Source organism: Nicotiana tomentosiformis, chromosome 12 (assembly GCF_000390325.3).
Source record: "Nicotiana tomentosiformis chromosome 12, ASM39032v3, whole genome shotgun sequence".
Classification (NCBI taxonomy): Eukaryota; Viridiplantae; Streptophyta; class Magnoliopsida; order Solanales; family Solanaceae; genus Nicotiana; species Nicotiana tomentosiformis.
This window is the reverse complement of record NC_090823.1, coordinates 43,731,745-43,752,030: the sequence shown is the minus strand read 5'-3', so window position 1 is coordinate 43,752,030 and position 20,286 is coordinate 43,731,745. Positions and strand designations below refer to the sequence as shown.

Genomic DNA, 20,286 nt, shown 5'->3' with positions numbered 1-20,286 from the left:
TCTCTTAAACATGGTTAACACCTAGAGAGATATTGAAAGAAAATGAGTGTTCCACCTGGAATCAACGAAGGACAGTCAACTACTAGACTACCTCTATTTAATGGAAAATACTACAGTTGGTGAAAGGCAAGAATGGAGGATTTTCTAACAGCTGAGGACTATGAATTATGGACTATAGTGTATACAGGACCATTGACTCCCATCAAATAAAATGAGCAAACTGAAGTTGTTCCCAAAGACCCTTCTAAATTTATAACAGCAGACTTCAAGATGATGGAAAAGAATGCCAAGGCCAAGAAGATTCTCATTTGTAGTCTTGGTCTTGATGAGTATAATAGGATATCTACATGCTCCACTGCAAAATAGATCTGGGACTCACTACAAAGTACTCATGAAGGAACCAATCATGTGAAGAGATCAAGAATTGAGCTGCTTATGAGAAACTATGAGCTTTTCTCTATGAGGAACTTCGAACCTATTTAGGAGATGATGACCAGGTTCACTATCATAACAAATGAACTAAAGTCATTGGGAAAGGTATACCTATGAAGAACCAGTTAGCAAGGTTCTAAGAATTCTCCTTGCTTCATGGGAATCAAAAGTCATAGCCATTCAGGAAGCAAATGAGTTGGACAAGATATCACTAGATGAGTTGATTGGTAATTTAAAAACTCATAAGATGAGAAAGCCGCAACTACGCAAGGAGGAACCAAAGAGAGATAAGGCACTGGTTATTAAGGCTTCTAAAGAAGATAAGTCTGACAATGATGATCTGGACCTAGAAATGTTTGCTAAATTCAAAAAGTTCATGAAGAACTCCAAGAATGTACCAAAGAGAGAAAACAATAGAAAACCTAAGTAGATTAACAAGTCTTCTTATGATGAGTGTTACAAGTGTTACAAACTAGATCATATGGTCAAAGACTGTCCAATGTGGAAAATTGAATGGAAAAAAGAAAGAGCTGAGAAAGAAAAAAAGGATAAGATGAAGGAGCGAGGCCTAAACAAAAGCAAAATTCTAGGCAAGAGATTCATTGAGGCCATGAAACAAGCTTTCCTGGCAGCATATAAAGATAGTGAAAGTGACAAAGAGGAGGAGAAAGAAGACGAGGCTATCAATATTTATGATGTAATTGACTCACACGAGATCGTTGAGGCCGAGGCTCCCGTACAGCTAGGGATGCATATTGGAAGACCCCATACTTTTGATGGACACCACTATAATGAATAGAAGATGCACATGGAAGTGTTCTTTTAGGCAACTAATTTTGACCTATGGATAATTGACAATCACGGGCCAATCATACCAACTAAAGTCGATAGAAATGAAACTAGAGCATCAAAAGAGAAGAAGAATATAATGCTGAGGATCGCTCGATAATTCAGAAAAATGCTAAGCAAAGAACCTCCTTTTATAGGAGTCTGCCAAGAAATGTCATCTACAAGGTGTCCTCTTACATCTCTGCCCATGAAAATGGAGGACTCTGAAAGCTGATTATGGAAATGAAAATATTGAGTTAGCACTGATGGCAGTTGAGAAAACAAGACAGAAGAGGAAGTAATAAGGATCATGGCCATGAGTGATTCAGAGGCTGAAGATATAAAAGACAACAAGTATGAGCATATGACAAGAACAACAAGAAATCAAATGTAGTCTGATACAAAAAAAGCAAATGAAGGAATGACAATAATTGTTTCAAATCAACAAGTGTTTTCATGTAAAATGTACAACAAGAATCACAACTGAGGCACGACACATCCTTTTCCTTCACATTTCACAAATCAAAATCACAATATTCCTTAAATCACCGCGTGAGGCTTGCATTTATTTTAAAAATATTTTTTCTTGACATAGCTACACGCCTTTTAGCACCCTTATCTCACCGCTTGGCTTCGAGTAATCCCCTTACTAGCAACATGCGTATAAATCCCATCTTATCTCACAGCATGCGTTTCAATACCCACCCTTATACGACCGCATGCGTATCAATATATCAACAAAATAATTAACTCACACTGCAAGTGCCCATACGTCACCACTTTGCCAAAACAATAATAACAATGCTACCACAACACATAACCCACGGCTCAATCACAATGTGTACAAGAATCACAAAAATAATAAAATAAATGAGAAACAACTCCACAAGGAAATATATCTTGATAAATAACAACTTCAATATCAATGTATTAGTTTTCACATCTACAACTTCAATAATTTACAAAGAAGGTATTTCGAAGGAATAGCAACTTTCACTATAAGTGCATAACATAAGCTTAACTATTAAAGAGATAGCATGGAATAGAAACTACGTCTAAATGCATGGGAACAACTCAACAATGAAAATAATAGCATGTAACATCAACTACAATAAGTGCATATAAAAGTAACTTTGACAATGAAAAACTAGAACATGTAATAATAATTTCAATTAAAGCATGTGCCAATAAAATTGATAACATAAAATATAACAATGAATAATAACTTCAATTAAGAGCTTATAAATATCCAAAGAGTCTAAATCCGTCAAATAATACATATAAGCCCGTGTACACACTCGTCACCTCATGTACATGTCTTTCGTATACTTCAATTAGCACAATCAACTCAAATCCTAATGGGTACTTTTCTCCCATAGAGTTAGACAAGATACTTACCTCAACCAGGACAAATCAACATTAAAAATAGTTTTTCCCTTCAAATTCACCTCTGTACGGCTAAAAACTTACCAAAAACGACTTAATAATATCAAACAATGCAAGAGAAATCAATTACAATAGATAAAGCTATGATCTTTACACAATTATCCAAAAGTCAACAAAAGTCAACCTCGAGCTCGCCCGATCAAAACTTGGGTCCAAGGGTAGATCTTGACTACCCATAAACCCACGAGTCTATATATGTGTTTTGTTTTCAAATTCGAGTCCAATTTGACTCTCAAAACCCAAATTTTCATTTTTCAAAACTTAAACAAAAATCCCTAAAATTTATCTTTGATGCTCATAAATTTGATGTGAAATCTTATATATAATCATGAAATATAGTTGGAAATGATCAAAACTACCTGCCCAATAATTGTAGGTGAAAATTTCCTCTCCAAATCGCCTCCTATCGAGCCCAAGGTTCTAAAATGAGAGAAATGAACTCAAATCCCGACTTTCCAGCCCCTTTTGTTAGGTTGCAGATGTCGCAACAGTGACACTAGGTTCGCAATTGTGAAGAAAGACTCGTAATTGTGGCTCCTGGCAGCCTAAGGGGAAGTCGCAACTGCAACAATGGCTTCGTGTGAAGCCTGCTCCCATCGCGCGACTAAAATGTCACAAATGCGAGACTACCCAGCCCAAGTACTAATTCTAAATTAAGATCCAGGAATCGCAAATACGATACCTGAGACCCCCTACTAAGATCACAATTACAATGTTGGTGTTTGCAACTGCAACACCTGAGGCATCAGCACATCAGCAAACCTGTTGGAGCTCGAAACTATTCCGAAACACGTGCCAAACTCATCCGAGCCCTCGAGGATCCAAACCATACATCCACACAAGTCTAAAGATATCATACAAACTCTCTCGCATGGTCAAAATTCCAAAATAATATCTAGAACCATGAATCGTACATCAAAACGCATGAATTTCTAAAAGAACACTCAAGAACCTCTAGAACTGCAACCAAGCGTCTGAATCCGATCAAACCAACTCCAAATGACACCAAATTTTACAAATAATTTCCAAATAGCAAAACAGACCTATTCCAAGTCCCAGAACCAAATTCCAAATCCGATAGCCATAAAGTCAACCTATGGTCAAATTTAGGGAATCTTCTAAACCTCAAATTGCCAACTTTTGGTAAAACAAGTCAAATCAACCTATGGACCTCCGAATTCAATTTTGCAGCCGTTTTCACAAAACTCAAACTTTGATCAATATTTTTAACTTAGGCTTCTTAACCAAGAATCAAAGAGTCCAAATCAACCCAAAACCTTCCCGGAATAAAACTAATCAACCCCGCAAGTAACAAAGCCATAAATATACATGTGTGATGCGTCTAAAGGAGAAATGAGGCTCAAATACATAAAATGACTGATCGGGTCATTATACTAAGTATGTAAGAATTTCTGATAATAGGATGTGCGCTCACTGTGGAAAGGTAGGACACTTTAGAGATAGTTTCCGTGCTTTAATTCATGCTCAGTTCAAAAATACTTTTGGCCTACCTAAGCATAAGGAAATAAATGAAAAACCCATAGCCACTTCCTCTATTCAAGCTAAGATGATTAAGGTAGATAAGAAAAAGACATTGTGGTCCTTCCTTTCTGGGCAAAAAGAGATTTGGTTTAACATTTTTCCAATAAAAAGGGACCCAAGCTTGTCTGGGTTCCCAAAACTAACCTGCGATTTTTGTTGTAGTCTAAAGTGAGAGGAAACAATCAAGATTGGTATCTAGACAGTGGCTGTTCAAGATATATGATTGGTAAAAAGAAGAATTTCTCTCACTGAGAGCCTTCTAAGGACGGAGTGTGTCCTTTGGAAATGGGAAGAAGGGACAAATAACAGGTATTGGTAAAGTTGGTGAATCACTCTCTCATGCTATAGAGGATGTATACTATGAAGTTGTACTCAAGCATAATCTCCTCAGTATCTCTCAAATGTGTGGTAAAGGTAATGAGGTAAAGCTCAATTCAACAATCTGTATTGTCACTAAACTCGATACTAATGAAATTATTCTGAAAGGTAAGAGACATAACAATGTCTATAAGATATCGATTATGTCTCTTCCTCGGAGTGAGAATACATGTTTAAGTGTAGTGAAAGATGATCCGCTACTGTGGCATAGAAGATTGGGTCATGCCAGTCTGTCTCAACTTAATAAGCTGGCAGAAAAGGACCTGGCTCTTAGGTTACCATAAGTTGAGTTTGCATCTGATAAGGTTTGTGATGCATGTGTCAAAGGTAAACATGTAAGTTCATCTTTTAAATCTAAAAAAGTTGTCACTACCTCCAGACTCCTTGAACTTCTCCACATTGACCTATGTGGGCCCATGACGGTAAAGAGTAGGGTTTGTTATTGTTAATGACTTCTATAGGTACACATTGACCTTGTTTCTAGCCTCTAAGGATGAAATATTTGATGTATTTTGTGTGTTTGTCAGAATGATTCAACAGAAACTAGGAAGTGTTGTGTCAAGTATAAGAACGGATCATGGAACTAAGTTTGAAAATTCTAAATTTCTTGAATTCTGTAGCCCTCATGACATTGAACATAACTTCTCTGCACCCAGAACTCCACAACAAAATGGTGTTGTGGAAAGAAAGAACAGATCTCTAGAAGATATGGGCAAGTCTTTGCTAATTGCTAGTAGATTTCCTAAAAGTTTCTAGGCTGAGGAAGTCTTTACTTGTTAAATAGGTGCATGATCAGATTAATTCTTGAGAAAACTCCCTATGAGTTATTTCGAGGAAGAACGCCCAACATCACTCACCTAAGAGCTTTTGGTTGTAAATATTTTATGCACAACAATGACAAAAAAACTTTAGGTAAATTTGATGATAGAAGTGATGAGGGAGTATTCTTAAGATATTCACCACTTAATAAAGAAGACAAAGTATTTCTAAAAGAACTATGTGTGTGGATGAAAATGTTCATGTAATCTTTGATGAATCTAACAACATGGCTGAGAAAGGTTTGCAGGATGAAGACTATGACATAGGGATCACAGAGAAAAAGACTTCTGGAGAATCTGAGCAATATCTTGAAGGAGTATCAGGTAATCAGAAAGGTGATGAAAGTGATCAGGAAGAATAGGAAGAAGAAAGAACAACTCTGACAGATACTCAGACAAGCGAAGTTGCACCCACTAATGCTGGTCCTTTAGGGCACTCCTCTGCTAAACAATCTTTGGGTCTACAAGTTAGGCCATGGAAACACCAAAGCTCTCATCCCCTTGAAAATATCATTTCTAATCCAAATGCAGGAGTCAAGATCATTCTTGAGAATATTATGTGCACTCACTGCATTTCTCTCTTAGATAGAGCCTGCGAACATAAAGGAAGCCCTAAAGGATCTAGACTGGATAATGGGCATGCAAGAGGAGCTAAACCAATTTGAAAGGAGCAAGGTTTGGCATTTGGTACAAAGACCCAAAAGCAGAACTGTTATAGGAACCAGATGGGTGTTCAGGAACAAGCTGGATGAGCAAGGAAATATCTCAAGGAATAAGGCCAGACTAGTGGTTCAGAGATACAATCATGAACAAGGAATTGACTATGATGAAATATTTGCTCCAATAGCCAGAATGGAAGTCATCAGAATGTTGATATCCTTTGCTATATATATGGGATTTACACTATATCAGATGGATGTAAAAAGTGCATTTTCGAATGGCTACTTAAAGAAGAAAGTGTTTGTTAAACAGTTTCCTGGCTTTGAAAGTGAATAGTTCTCTGATCATGTCTTCAAATTGTACAAGGCTTTATATGGTCCGAAACATGCTCCAAGATCTTGGTATGAGAGGCTCTTAAAATTTCTCTTAAATAATGACTTTCTAAGGGAAAAAGTGCACAATACACTATTTCTGAAGAACGAAAGAAAGAATCTTCTGATTGTACAGGTGTATGTGGATGATATTATTTTTGAGACACTAATAAAATACTTTGTAAATAATTTGCTGAAATGATGGGGAATGAATTTGGAAAGAGCATCATGGGTAAGTTGAATTTCTTTCTTAGGCTACAGATTAAGCAGACACCTACTAGAGCCATGATTCACCAGCGCAAATACATCAAAGAACTCTTGAATAAATTCAACATGGATTCTTCAAAGTCAATTGATACTCCTATTGCCATTTCAACAAATCTTGATCTAGATGAAGAAGGGAAAAATGTAGAACAAAAATTGTACAGAGGAATGATTTGTTCACTGCTATATCTCACTGCAAGCAGGCCTGATATTGCATTTAGTGTAGGTCTATGTACAAGGTTTCAGACAAGTTCCAATGAGTCTCACTTAAAAGCAATCAAAGGAATACTTAGATACCATAAAGGAACTCATGATTTGTGTCTGTAGTATCCAAGAGGATATAACTTTGACTTAGTTGGTTGTGCTGATGCTGACTATGCAGGTTTTCATGTTGACAGGAAAATCACTTCAAGAACAGCTCACTTCCTTAGTTATTGCCTTGTGTCTTTGATAACAAAGAAGCAAAACTCAGTGGCCCTATCTATAGCTGAAGCAGAATATGTGGCAGCAACATCATGTTGTGCACAATTGCTATGGATAAGGCAGCAGCTCAGGGACTATGGTATTTTTATTGATTGTATTCCTATATTCTATGACAACACTAGCACTATAAATATTACTAAAAATACATGTCAACATAAGAGAACTAAGAACATTAACATCAGACACCACTTCCTCAGAGATATTGTTAAAAAGGAAAATATCTCAATAAATTTCTGTAAAATTGAAGGTCAAATTGTTGACACTTTCACTAAGGCACTGAGTAGGGACCATTTTGAAATAAACAGGCTGGAACTAGGATTAATCAAGTCATCCCACTAAGTTGAACCCTAATGATTGGCTAAGACAAAAAAAGGTCAATAGTTGTAGATGTATGAGGTATCAAATACTTGATTCAATCTCATACTTGTTCTAAGTACATCAACTTGCCTCAAAAATTTAACTGATGAGTGTGTCTTATGATATTAACCTATTGTGTCTGAAGCTTTACTGCAGAGGGACTAGCGAATCGCAAAAGAGTTGGTTCTTTGACTCAGGTACATGCCATCTTATCTAAAATTCATTAAAACTTAATAACTTGAGTTACTGCTACATTCAGACTTCCTTAATCAAGTAGGCATCAATTATATCCGTTATCAAAGTCAAGGATCAAGGGGGAATTTCGTCAAGGTAAGACTCCTATTAATTCTAAAAGTCCATTCGTCAAATATATTCGTTGTTAGAGTCTGACCGGAACTCAAATCAATCTCTCTCCTTCGAGTCAAATCGGGACTACTTTCCTTTAAAACCATCTCTTAACACCTCTCCCAATTCACTGTTTCTCTTCAACCCTAAGCAAGAAACAAAGGAAATCATCTTGTCTTCACTCCACCATGACAAAGACTAGCCAGACTCCCTCAAAAACAAAATCATCCTCAAAACCTGCGTCTAAATCCAAAATTGAGAAGTCTAAGCCAAAGATAAGTGTAAATTCAATAATTAGTTCTGGACCATTACCTGCTATTTTTCAACCTCTATCCTCTGATATCACTGTACCACCACCCACTATCACTCCTCCACCTCAATCCTCTACCATCTCTGTACCTCCATCTCAAAAAATAACCACCCGAGCAACTGTAACTACCCCACAGATCACCTCCAAACCGACAAAGGTCAAGGCTTCTTCAAGAAAATTAGTAAAAGGTGGAAAACAAATTGATAGTATTGTTGTTAAGGGGGAACCAGAAGCTAAGGGTCCTATTGCTCTGGGGGAACATGCAATCGACAAAGTTGCTTAGGTAAAATCTTCCCCATCAAAATATGATATTCTGGCTTCTACCATTGATGTGTCCCCTTTAGAAATATTTGAACCTTTGAGAGACACCACACATGTAGAGACTACTGTAGTAGAAAAGGAGGTTGTAGTACAGCCTGTGAACGTAAAAGCAGTTGTAGACCAGCCTGTGGTTGAGGGAGAAGGTGAGAAGGAAATAGAGGATAATGAAGGTTCTGATGGAAGTTCTAATAGCTAGACTGATGATGAGGAAACAATTAAAGAGGGAGAAGGGGAAGAAGATAAAGATCACAATTCTGAGGAAAAGAAAAGTGAGGATGAGGGTGAATCAAAAAAGGATAATAGAGGTGAAATAGAAGAATAACAGGGTGAACAATTGGTAAATTCAGAAGAAGAAAAGGAAAATGAAGGAGAAGAAAACTCTGAGAGTAAGTGCAATGAGGGTGTAGGAGATAATGAAAAAGAAAGTGAAGATGAGGATTCTAAATCAGAAAGTGAGAAAGAAAATACGAGTGAAGACTTTGAAGGCTCTATGACTATTAGAAATACAGGCATGGCCCCTTTGGAAGAAGTTAATAAAGAGGAAGGGTCGGAGAAACCAAGGCCTTCCTTAACTCCTTTCTTAGGAGATAAGGAGGTTGAAAGTGATGAGGATGACATGCCACTATCTGAGGTGGGAAAGAAGAAAGGGAAAGCCCCTGTAAAGCCTACAAGAGCATATTCACAGGCAAGGAAGTAAATAGCTCCTCCTAATAGAACTCCTCTTACCAGGAGCAAGAGAAGCGTTGTTGATGCACAAATGATCAAGGAAGCTAGTAGTGCCAAGAGGATAAGAAATCCAGTTATTGCTGTTGAAGCTATTGTTGAGTTGGATGAGGATGATGAACTTGGTCCTTCCTTTAAGAGCAAGAAACCATCAGCGAAGAGGGCTGATGTCAAACCCACCAAATCAATTGCCTCCACTCAGAAGAATATCAGAGGGAAGAAGAAAAATGTTGAGTCAGAGGTAGTTGACGGGATGGCAGAGTTCAAAAATAGAAAAGTCCTGAATGGGATGATACTGGCCAACACTGATGAAAAGGGTATGGCATAGTTGGTAGAGAAGCTTGACATGCAGGGATGGACACACATGCTTGTGAAATCCTTTCCCCCTGTATGTGTGCCTGCAGTGGTTGAGTTCTATGCCAACTTTCAGTTCGATGGCAAAATGGTGAAGAGCTTTGTGAGAGATTTTGAGTTGGAATTTGATGCAGAAGAACTTGGGTTGTTGTTAAACATCCCCTCCTTGGGATTTAAAAATTATTTGAAGAAAAAATGGCCAGCAATTGACAATGATGTGGATACATGTATTATGGTTACCAAGAAGTTTTCCCGGAAGTTTGAGTTGGATGCTCCTCAAAAGGTGTATAAGAATAGCATGACACATTTTCACAAGTTGTTGTTCCATTTGTTGAATTCCTGCATTCTGTAGAGGTTTGAGAGGCGGCATAAGGGCACTCTGCTTGACATGGTTGTGATGGAGCTGCTGGACACATGCAAGGCCATCAACCTCCCTAGTTTGATGATCCAACACATGGAAAGGGCTGCAGACACCTCCAAGTCTAAGCATGCTATGCCATATGGTTTCATGTTGATTGAGTTGTTTGACAAGCCCAATATCTCCCTGCCTGAGCTGAAGTTTGGTAATCACAATGATGTTCTATATGAAGTCACACTCATGCAGTATGGCTATGGTGAGATCAAGGCTAGAGGTCCAACTGGAACTGCTATTTTTCCTGGAAGCAGCAGGGCTGCTGAGCTTTCTAAAAGGTTAGAGTTGTCCTTGGAGGAAAATGCTAAACTCACGAAGGACAATGATGAACTAAGGAAGGAAACAAAGAAACTTAGGGAATAGATGACAAAAGATGGAGAGGCTCATGAACAACAAATTGCTACTCTTGTGACGGCCTTGAACCCCTCCACCTCTCACCCTTGACCTTGGTCATTTGCCCCCTATCGTGTGTCTAATTCTAGTTGCCCGGTGGTGCCATGTCTTTTGTTTTCCATGTCTACTTTTGATTAGTATGTAGGAAGTTCTAGTTTATTCTGTTTTAATGCTTTTAGATCAAGGCCCTAGGCTTAATTTGGCACTACTAAATGTATTCTCTTGTGTTGCTTACCTGCTTCTCACATAGTTTATATCATCAGCATCATTCATTTGCTATGATTTTTTTGTGTGCGTGTGGTGTAGCCTCAGTGGTCATGAATCTTGTATTAAATGATTGCTTAGTTTGTGTTACAACTGTTTTGATTATATTTTGATGATTGAGTAGGGGGAGATGAATATTGTTTCTTGTTTCTGCTCAAGTGTGATAATGTGTCTGCTTACAAAGTTATCACATCGTTCATGAGCATAAATTTTATCATCATCAAAAAAAGGAAATTTTTTGAGAATTGAGTTTTGATAATTAACAAGTGTCTGCAATGACCGTGTGCTAAGAACTAGGTTCTTACAGTACCTGCTGAAGGTCCTTATATGGCAGTAACTTTTATACAAAGTTACTGCAGTCTGATATTGCTGGGAAGGACTCTTGATGCGATAAGGGTTGTTTCCTAAAGATATCTGGCAGGATATCTGGTAGATACGAGTCACAAGGTTTGTGGAGTCCTCGTGACTTCAGGATTTGCAAGCAAACAAGAGTTTGTCTATGCATAGGACTCCTAAAGATCTGGGAGCATTGGGAAGTTAAATACTTTGCTTATGGACTGTTGAATACTATCCTTTTTCATATTGACGGAAGAACATAGCCCAACATTTTCAGTTCAACACTTACGTCAAGTCTCTCATGAAGTTTGTTCTAAAAGTCATTTTCTTGAATCGGTTTAGTTCATGTGTTTTAGAAGATTAAGTTGTAATCATGACGTTATTCAAACAATGTTAGTTGGTGTATTGTCTGAGTTTGCAAGTTAGAATAATTTCATACAAGTAGAAGTAGGAGAAGTGTAGGGTATTGGTTTACAAGTGTTGTAGTACATTTGGTTTAGTTATTCTAGTGAAGTTGAAGTTAAAATCCTATGTGGTAGGTCGTGATTTTTGCACCTTTGAGCCGAATGATTTTCCACGTAAAATTGTTTTACTTACTTTACTGCTTAGCATATATACGTGTAAGGAGTAAGGCAAATAACAAAGTTCTTTAGTATTTAGGAAGGCACTCAAATTAACAGGCCCTGACCTCGGCATCAACTAGAGCGCATTCTCACCAACCCTCTGACAGTCATCATCGAGCTTTGTATTGAACCAGAGACACCTTTTCAATAGTCGTTTAAGCATTGTCGAAAGGTCTTGTCACAAAAAAAATGCTTTCTTGTCACATATATAGATAGCTTCTCAGAGAAGCTTAGGGATGTGATTATCCAAAAAAAGAAAACAACTCTCTATCCCTCTCTCTGTATCATATGAGGACGAAAGAACACTTGAAAATATACGAAGCTCATTGTTGTATCTTAAATTCTTGACTTGTAATTCATTTCCATATATTTTGTCTTATTTTTCGTACTCATTCTACGGATCTTTCTGAAAGAAAAGGATTTTATATCGATTATGATTCACTTGCCTTTAATCACCCCTTTCATTAAAATGATTGTTAAAGCGAATAAATTACTCACTCCATTTCAATTTCAATGACACACTTTCCTTATTAGTCCCTTCCAAGAAGAATGACACATTACTATAATTGGAAATAACTCAACTTTCAACTTTTTATTTTACCCATTTTACCCTTAATGAGAAGCTTTTGTAACCACACAAATTTTATGGCCCCACAAAGCTTTTACCCCTTAATTATTTAATACCACAAGTTTCAAAAGTCTCCCTTTTTTCTCTTAAATTTCGTGCTGAGTCAAATTACCTCATCTAAATTAAAACGAGTGTAGTATTTGTTTCGGTAAATAATTTGGCGCCTCTATGGGGATCGGAAGCTATGATATCATCTTGATCCTTTTGCTTTAAGCCCTCTAAATAAACAAAAGGTTACTTACTTTCTAACACTGGCCATGTCTGAGACTCAACATGGAAAGCCATATGTAGATGGCCAACAAGACATTCCAAGGCCTTTGGTGAACCTGCCAAGCCCAGGGGTGTCTGAGGACCTGCAGGGTTTGCAGCACTTCAGGGGACGTGAGCAGGAGAACAACCAGTCCTCTATCCATGAAGCAGGTCAGGCCCGACTTCCAGCTGAAGTCAGGGCTCTTGATGATGATAGGGATGGCAACACTAGGTATTAGAGAGAACGATACGGCCTGCAAAGAGGCCGGAGACATCATTCCATGGTAACAGGAATGTATCACAAGAAGATTTTCGGACTCGAGAAGGTGGTGGAAAATATGTTGGCTGCACAAAACACATTCATGACATGCATGGAGAATGCTATGGGCTCTTTCACCAACAACAGTCCCCCTGGAGCGGCCATGACTCCTCATTCCATAGTGACTAAGACTCCAGCAGATATTGCAACTAACACAGTAACAGCGAAGGTCCCTTGTGGTTTGGGGGATGGAATAAGCGGACCCGGGATCATGCAAACATCAAAACAAATGTACAGGGCTGAGCTCCTCATCTTCATGCAGGAGATACACGTCCTGATAGATCAATACCCGGGGCCCCACCGATTGCCAAGGGCGTAGAGACCAAAAGGTATGCAAAGCTTCCTTTTAAACAGAGTGTGGCTCTGGTACTCATCTTGAAATAATTCAAAAAACCTGATGTGTCGAGATATGAAGGGACAATGAATTCTCAAGAGCATGTGGAAGCGGAATCAATGGTAATGACTTACAGTTGGACGAGATCAAATTTGTCATACTCAAGAAATTTGGCCAAACGCTCAGAAAGGAAGCTTTAAATTGGTGTACACTTTTAGCTGAACATTCTATTAATTCTTTTACTATGCTTGCAGATGTTTTCATGAAGACTCATGTTGGGGCTCAAAAGGTTGAAACCCACAAGGAAGACATCTTCAAAATAAAGCAACGTGAGGGCGAGTTGCTCCAAAGTTTTGTGGAGAGTTTCAATGGGAAAGAATATATATATATATATATAAAATAACTGACATTCAGTCACTCAATACTATATAGGGCCAATCCAGCCCAAGGAAGATTCATCCCTCAATATAAATAATTAGGCAAGATCCATGCCCAGGGAAGATCCATCCCTCAAAATAAATAATTAGGCAAGAACGATGCCCAGGGAAGATACATCCCTCAATATAAATAATTAGACAAGATCCATGCCCAGGGAAGATCTATCCCTCAATATAATATCAATTGCGTTTACTGTGGAGGTGTAGACAACGTAGGGTCTTCTTCATCCCAAGCGCTATAATAAGCCAGATCTAAGCATAAATAAATAAAACATACTGCGGCGTGCATCCCGATCCCATAAATATAACTCACAATCAGGCCCTCGACCTCACTCAGTCATCAATCTCTCCAATCCTTCAGGCTCACAACGCTCATACTAAGCAGCCCTAATCAATGATACGGGATGTGACAATGCACAATAACAGAGACTGAGATGTGAAATGAATGAATATGACTGAGTACAAAATTTTAATTTAAACATATAATGCAACAGCAGAAATGACCTCAGTAGGGAGCAATAATACCAGCATATGCCTAAGCATGATTTCTAGCATGAGTCACAATTCAGCTTCTCCAACACATAGCAAATACATGGAAAAATAACAAGTCATTTGACTTCACAGCTCCACGGAATCAATTGAGTCACAATTTCTACGGTGCACGCCGACACGCCCGTCACCTAGCATGTGCGTCACCTCCCAACAAGTCACATAACACGTATAATCAGGGTTCATACCCTCATCTCCAAGTTTAAAAATGTTACTTACCTCGAACAAGTTGAATCCAATACCGAGCAACCTAAACAATGCACCAGAAATTCTTCTTTGCACGTATCAACCTCCGAACGCCTTCCTATCCCCTAAATTCCAAGCCAAATGATTCGAAACTAGTCAAACAACATGCAAATTAACCAAAATATACTCCAATGCTTGCAATTTAACAATTTATAAAAATTTTCAACTCCGCTCGAAAAGTCAACCAAAAGTCAATAGTGGGGCCAATATCTCGGAATCTGACAAAAATTATAAAATCTGAACCCCCATTCAACCACGAGTCCAACCATACCAAAATTACTCAAATTCGACCACAACTCGGCCTTCAAATCCTCAATTAAAGTCTATGAGATTTTCTACCATTTTCAACCTAAACACTAATTAAATGCTAAAAATAATAATAGATTTGGATAATTTGACCAAAATTAAGTTAAGAACTCTTACCCCGATGTTTTCTTTGAAAATCTCCCGAACATCGCCTCACCCTGACCTCCAAATTGTCAAAAATGAGCCTCATTTTCAGAACTTAAGTTCTGCTGCCCAGTCATTTACCCTATGCGATCGCAAAATATTCTTCACGATCGCGGAAGATTCTTCGCGATCGCGAAGCACAAAAATTTCCAGAACATTTTACTCTATGCGATCACGGCCATTTCTCCGCGATCGCGAAGCACAAACTTTTATTACTCTTCCTAAATTCTTCTCAGACATCATGTAGTTTATTGGCCATATCGTTTTGTACAAAAATCCAAATAACAAGTGATTTAATTTTCTGAAAACTAGACATCAAGGTCTACAACTTTCATTTTTGGATCATCTCCAAATTCCTTATAGCTTGCAAGATATAAGCTTCCAAAAACGGGTTAGTGACAGCAGGATTTTTCTCTACACGATCGCGCAAGCCTTCCGCGATCGCGATTCACTGACCAATTTTTCCCATTTTACTCATTGCTTTCACGACCAAATCCACGCTATCGCAATGTACACCCATGTAGCCAAAAATCACCAACTAAAAATGGCCTAGAAATGGTCCGAAATCACCCCGAAACTCACCCGAGCCCCTCAGGACCCCGTCCAAACATACCAACAAGTCTCAAAATATATTACATACCTACTCGAGACCTTAAATCATATATAACAACATTGAAACGACGAATATCACCTCAATTCAAACTTAATGAATTTTAAATCTTCCAACTTCCAAATCTCACGTCAAAACATATCAAATAAATCTGGAATGAACTCAAATTTTACGTACAAGTCATAAATGACATAATGAAGCTACTGAAATTTCCGGAATCACAATCCGGACTCGATATCATAAAAGTCAACTTCCGATCAAACGTCCAAACCTTCAATCTCTTACTTTCGTCATTTCAAACCAAATTCAACTACGGACTTTAAAATAAGTATCCAAATTCACTCCTACGTCCGAAATCACCATACTGAGCTATTGGAACCATCAAAACTTCATTCCGGAGTCGTTTTCACAAAAGTCAAATTCCGGTCAACCCTTCTCCTTTAAGTTTCCAAACAAGGATTGTTCTTTCAATTTAATCTCGAATCATCCGAAAACCTAAGCCGACAATTCACACAAGTCATAATACACATTACAAAGCTGCTCGAGACCTTAAGCTACCTAACAGGATGCTAATTCTCAAAATGACAAGTCGGATTGTTACAACCTCGCTAGGAGCCAGGTGTCGCCTGGTTCCTGGCATTCTCTGATTTTTGTCTTTTGTGCTCTTTTTGTGTATTTCAGCATCCTTGTGTGCAAACTTCACTCGTTTTCATCTTTCAGTGACTCTACACATAAAAACGACACAATTTAGCTCAAACGTCGCACATATTAACATTAAAACACCAAAATAAGACAAGTAATACACTAATAATATAAATTTATGGCCAAATATCACTATCTTATACTTAAACGTTACTCGTCCTATAGTCAACCAATAATTTACACTATCCTTGAGCCCTTTATATTTAACACATCCGAAGCATACTATACCGATGACTATGGTTGATAGCAATAATTAAACGTTAGCATATATATTCAAAACATACTTCCCTTTTTCTTATGCCAAACTTCAAAAATATTCAAATAAAGACGACATGCTCATAACAATCCTAGCCTCAAAAACCTACTCAATGTCACAATGCACTCATGGCTTGAACACTCAACATCGTAGAGAAGTCTATAATGTTACCTATCCCTTGTGAAACCATGTTCCCTCACAACAAAAGCAAAGAAAGTAAATAGAATCCACACATTCAAATCTCATGCTCAAAATATATTTTAAGGACTCATATATGTCAAAGAAGTCCCTCGCTCTCACAAAGAAGTCACATGCATGCAAAAGGTACCATAAGCTTGCCATTTATGTAAACCTTTACTAATGTTGACTCGATCGATCTAAAATCAATTAGGACTTTTTCATAGTTGTAATGTGGGCTAAGGGATGGGTTGGATATATTTTATGAATAGTGACTAACCCGCCTAAGCACTTTAACACATTACAAAATCAACTTTAAGCGCATTTTTCTTCGATCCAACTTCAATTTCACAACCAAAATCACCCAACAACGTTCCCTCTTTCTATAAGCACTACTTTAATTTCTTCCCATTAGCAAGAACAAGACGTCAATTTATATTCTTATTTTTTCCTCTTCTTCCAGATTTTTCTTTTCTTTTCTTTTCTTTTTCCAACTATTTTTTTTCTTTTGCAAATTTTTTCTCTTTTTTTTCTTCTTTACAATTCTCGCTAGCAGTGTATCTCTTACAACACAAGCGCACCATTTTTCGGTTCCACTCAAAAGCCACCCAAGTTCTCTCCTTACTTATTCTAGCGCTCATTTTATAATTAAAGTGCCTTAAGAGGTAAAAGGAACAAAATAATGTCAATTAAGAACAAAAAAGGGTATATGCTTGTAATGTGGGTGCCAATTAAAAGTCTACAAGGTTAAAGGGGCTAGGGATGAATTTTATTTGTGATAAGCCATAAAGCTCAAAAATATCAAAGAATGTCTAAAATTATTTTTCAAGCCGAGCATCATCTAAAATTTCGCTTCAACTCACACGTCGGGCAAGCTCTAGACACAATTACAAAAAAAGGACTACGCAAAAATCTCATCACACATGGCACATGACTCACTAAGACAGTCACATTCCCTCTCTCAAATCAAACCAAGTATTCATGGAGACACAAGATATTAAGCATTAAGCACAAAGTGAGCATAAGTTAAGAAAACGAGACATAGGCATCACAAGGCATGCTATCCAACTAAACAAGGTATCATGGACAGTTTTAAATCATAGAGTAGATACTACACATGTCAAAACCTAAATATGCTACTATCAAACAAGTCAGAGGCGTCTAGGTTCATCACACTTCTCCATTTATTTCCTAAGTCATAATCTACTATAAAAATAAGAAACTACTATATGGTCCAAATTACATCTTATGAAAAAGAACTGAGGCACAAAGAAAAATCACGTGAGATTATTACCACCTAAGAAAAATTAAAAGACATGTTTTTGGATATTTTCTATTTTTGTATTTTTTTTATTTTTTGAATTTTTGGTTAGACTTTAATCCCTCAAAAAAACTGTCTAGGGGATCCATCGTCGGAAAAAGTCTAAGTTTTTCTATTTTTTCGATTTTCTATATTCTTGAATGTTTTTCAAATTAAACTACTACTAAATTAAACTAAAACTACCACTAAAATACTACACTAATATATATATATATATATATATATATATACTCATTTTTATCTCATTAATAAACGCTAAAATAGAAAACAAGAAACTAATCCAAAACTAGACTAAATCAAAATTAAAATAAGAAGCTAAAAGATATTAGTATACTATTTACCTACCAACGAGAATTCCCCATCCCACACTTAAAGAATACATGTCCTCAGTGCATATAAAAGCAATTAAAATCAAGAAGGATGGTAAGAAAACTCCCTGGTCATTCTTCATCATCTCCCTCGTCATAGAAGGCTCTCTCAGTCACCTTCCAGTCATCATTATCATCTCCATCATTAGCATCATCATCTCCATCATTGGCCTCCTCTTTGGGTTGCTCTAGCTCAGGCTCTGAGTTTTCAGGTATGTTCACATCTTCATCCTCAGGCAACCTCTGACCCTCACCAAGCCCACATAGACGTTGGGCATGAGCATTGAATGGATAACGCTCATTCAAGCTTGCAAACTCTTCTAGAGTAGTTGGCTGCCCCCAATTTGCAATTGCAAGTCGAGAATCCAATAAAAGTGGGCTATGAAACTATCATCATGAGCCTGACGCTCGGCACCGATAAGCGCAGTCCCATTATCATCTTCCTTTGCCCATATGCTCGTAATGTCAGTCCCTCGGAGTGCCGTTAGGATGATTATGTCAAACTCTGGGATCTCATCCCCCACCTCCTTCCTAAAGTATTAGGTCAGCAGATGTCCAAAGAACAATCTATCCACTTTCTTGCTCCTCCTCACCTATGCCATCCGATGGCGTATCAAATGGCCGTTGTTCACCTTTTGGCCTGTCATCAAGAAATACAATAGGCAAACTCTCACACGCCCAACGTGGGTATCGTGCTCACATGGAAACAACCTAGCATTGATCAACCTCAACCACATTGGCCGCTAATTTTAGATTTTTCTTCGGGAATTTTATATGGCGGTGACTCCTCTTATCACGGACCCAGGCAACAACAAAATTGACACCACACAAGGTGCGTCGAAGCTCTCAATAAGTAGGTTGGGCAATGAAATTTTCCAATGGATCATGCGGAACATCAGGTGCCCCCAAGTAAGAGTGAACGTAGAGATATCTAACAACCTTCCCCGAGTGGGAACTAACTGCTCATCATCATCTGGATCCCATCCAGCATAAAACTCGCAAACTAGGCTCACATTGATATCACCCAGGTTCCTGAAGACATAGCTCAAACCTAGATCATGAATATATTTCTAAATCGCCTGATGCTTAGATCGCAACTGGTGCTCCTCCACGGCTAAGTATGGGTGCATGTGCTTCAGCCTACGAATCTTGTACCATTTCTTGGCAGATAGCGGTATGCTTTTGAGCCCATATCCGCGCTCACCCCTAGTCCTTGGTCGGGAGGCTTCCATAGCCGCAACCTCTTGCAATCCCTCATCTTGACTACTAGAAGTAGCCTCTCCTCCTTTCTGCTTCTTGGGTACCGGTGCAGAAGATGTTTTGACCGTAGTGGGGGCTGTAGCTTTGCCCTTTCACTTTTCCATAGGTTGTGCATTTGGATTTGGATGCACCATTTTTGTACATGCATGTTTATGTTAGTCAACTCAGAAAGCCATGAATTAAAACAAAAAGTGGCCCGAACAACCCACACTTAAGAATTTAGCACATGGTTGTCAAGTAAATCGAGGTTAATCATACTTCACCTCTTGAAATTGAGCATGATTGTAGTCCCTAAACAACTAGTTCATATGGGAAGATAATGTATGTATCGTATTTTAACCCTTCACCCTGGGTCCAATGATCCATCCCACACTTCAGTTTTATGCTAGGTAAGCTTCCAAACCCCTAGTGTATCAATCTCGGAGAATCGGGCTCCAATTGTGACAAAAATTGTCTTTGAGGCATTTTAACAAATACGTGGTATGCACTAGTTAGAATGAAGCTTTCGTGTGGGTGAGGGATTGCCTCACCCTCCCAAATCGGCTTGGGATTCGAGTGTAAACACTCTTTTGAGCAACAAGAATATCAATCATGTGGGGTTCATGGGGTGGGACAAGCATGCACAATTTCACCATTAACATCTTTATAAGCTTTGCATGTAGTAATTTACTTCTAATAATCCCAAATACAATAGAGAGAGAGATATATACAAGAAATCAT

The 20,286-nt window shown here is 38.1% G+C and overlaps 1 protein-coding gene across 1 annotated transcript; it reads left to right on the top strand.

The window, feature by feature from the left end:
• The first annotated feature begins 5,623 nt into the window (after positions 1 to 5,623).
• LOC117273443 (uncharacterized mitochondrial protein AtMg00820-like) lies at positions 5,624 to 6,440 on the top strand. Its single transcript, XM_033652613.1, has 3 exons — positions 5,624 to 5,768; positions 5,832 to 5,911; positions 6,030 to 6,440. Exons 1-3 carry the CDS (start codon positions 5,624 to 5,626, stop codon positions 6,438 to 6,440), a joined length of 636 nt encoding a protein of 211 aa, XP_033508504.1.
• Positions 6,441 to 20,286: the final 13,846 nt, after the last annotated feature.

Excerpts from the sequence above, each read along its gene's own strand:
- LOC117273443 (XM_033652613.1), top strand. The coding sequence starts at position 5,624 with ATGTGTGTGGATGAAAATGTTCATGTAATCTTTGATGAATCTAACAAC. Across the intron at positions 5,769-5,831 it reads ATATCTTGAAGGAGTATCAG|ATACTCAGACAAGCGAAGTT; the intron begins GTAATCAGAAAG and ends CAACTCTGACAG. Across the intron at positions 5,912-6,029 it reads AACAATCTTTGGGTCTACAA|ATAGAGCCTGCGAACATAAA; the intron begins GTTAGGCCATGG and ends TTTCTCTCTTAG.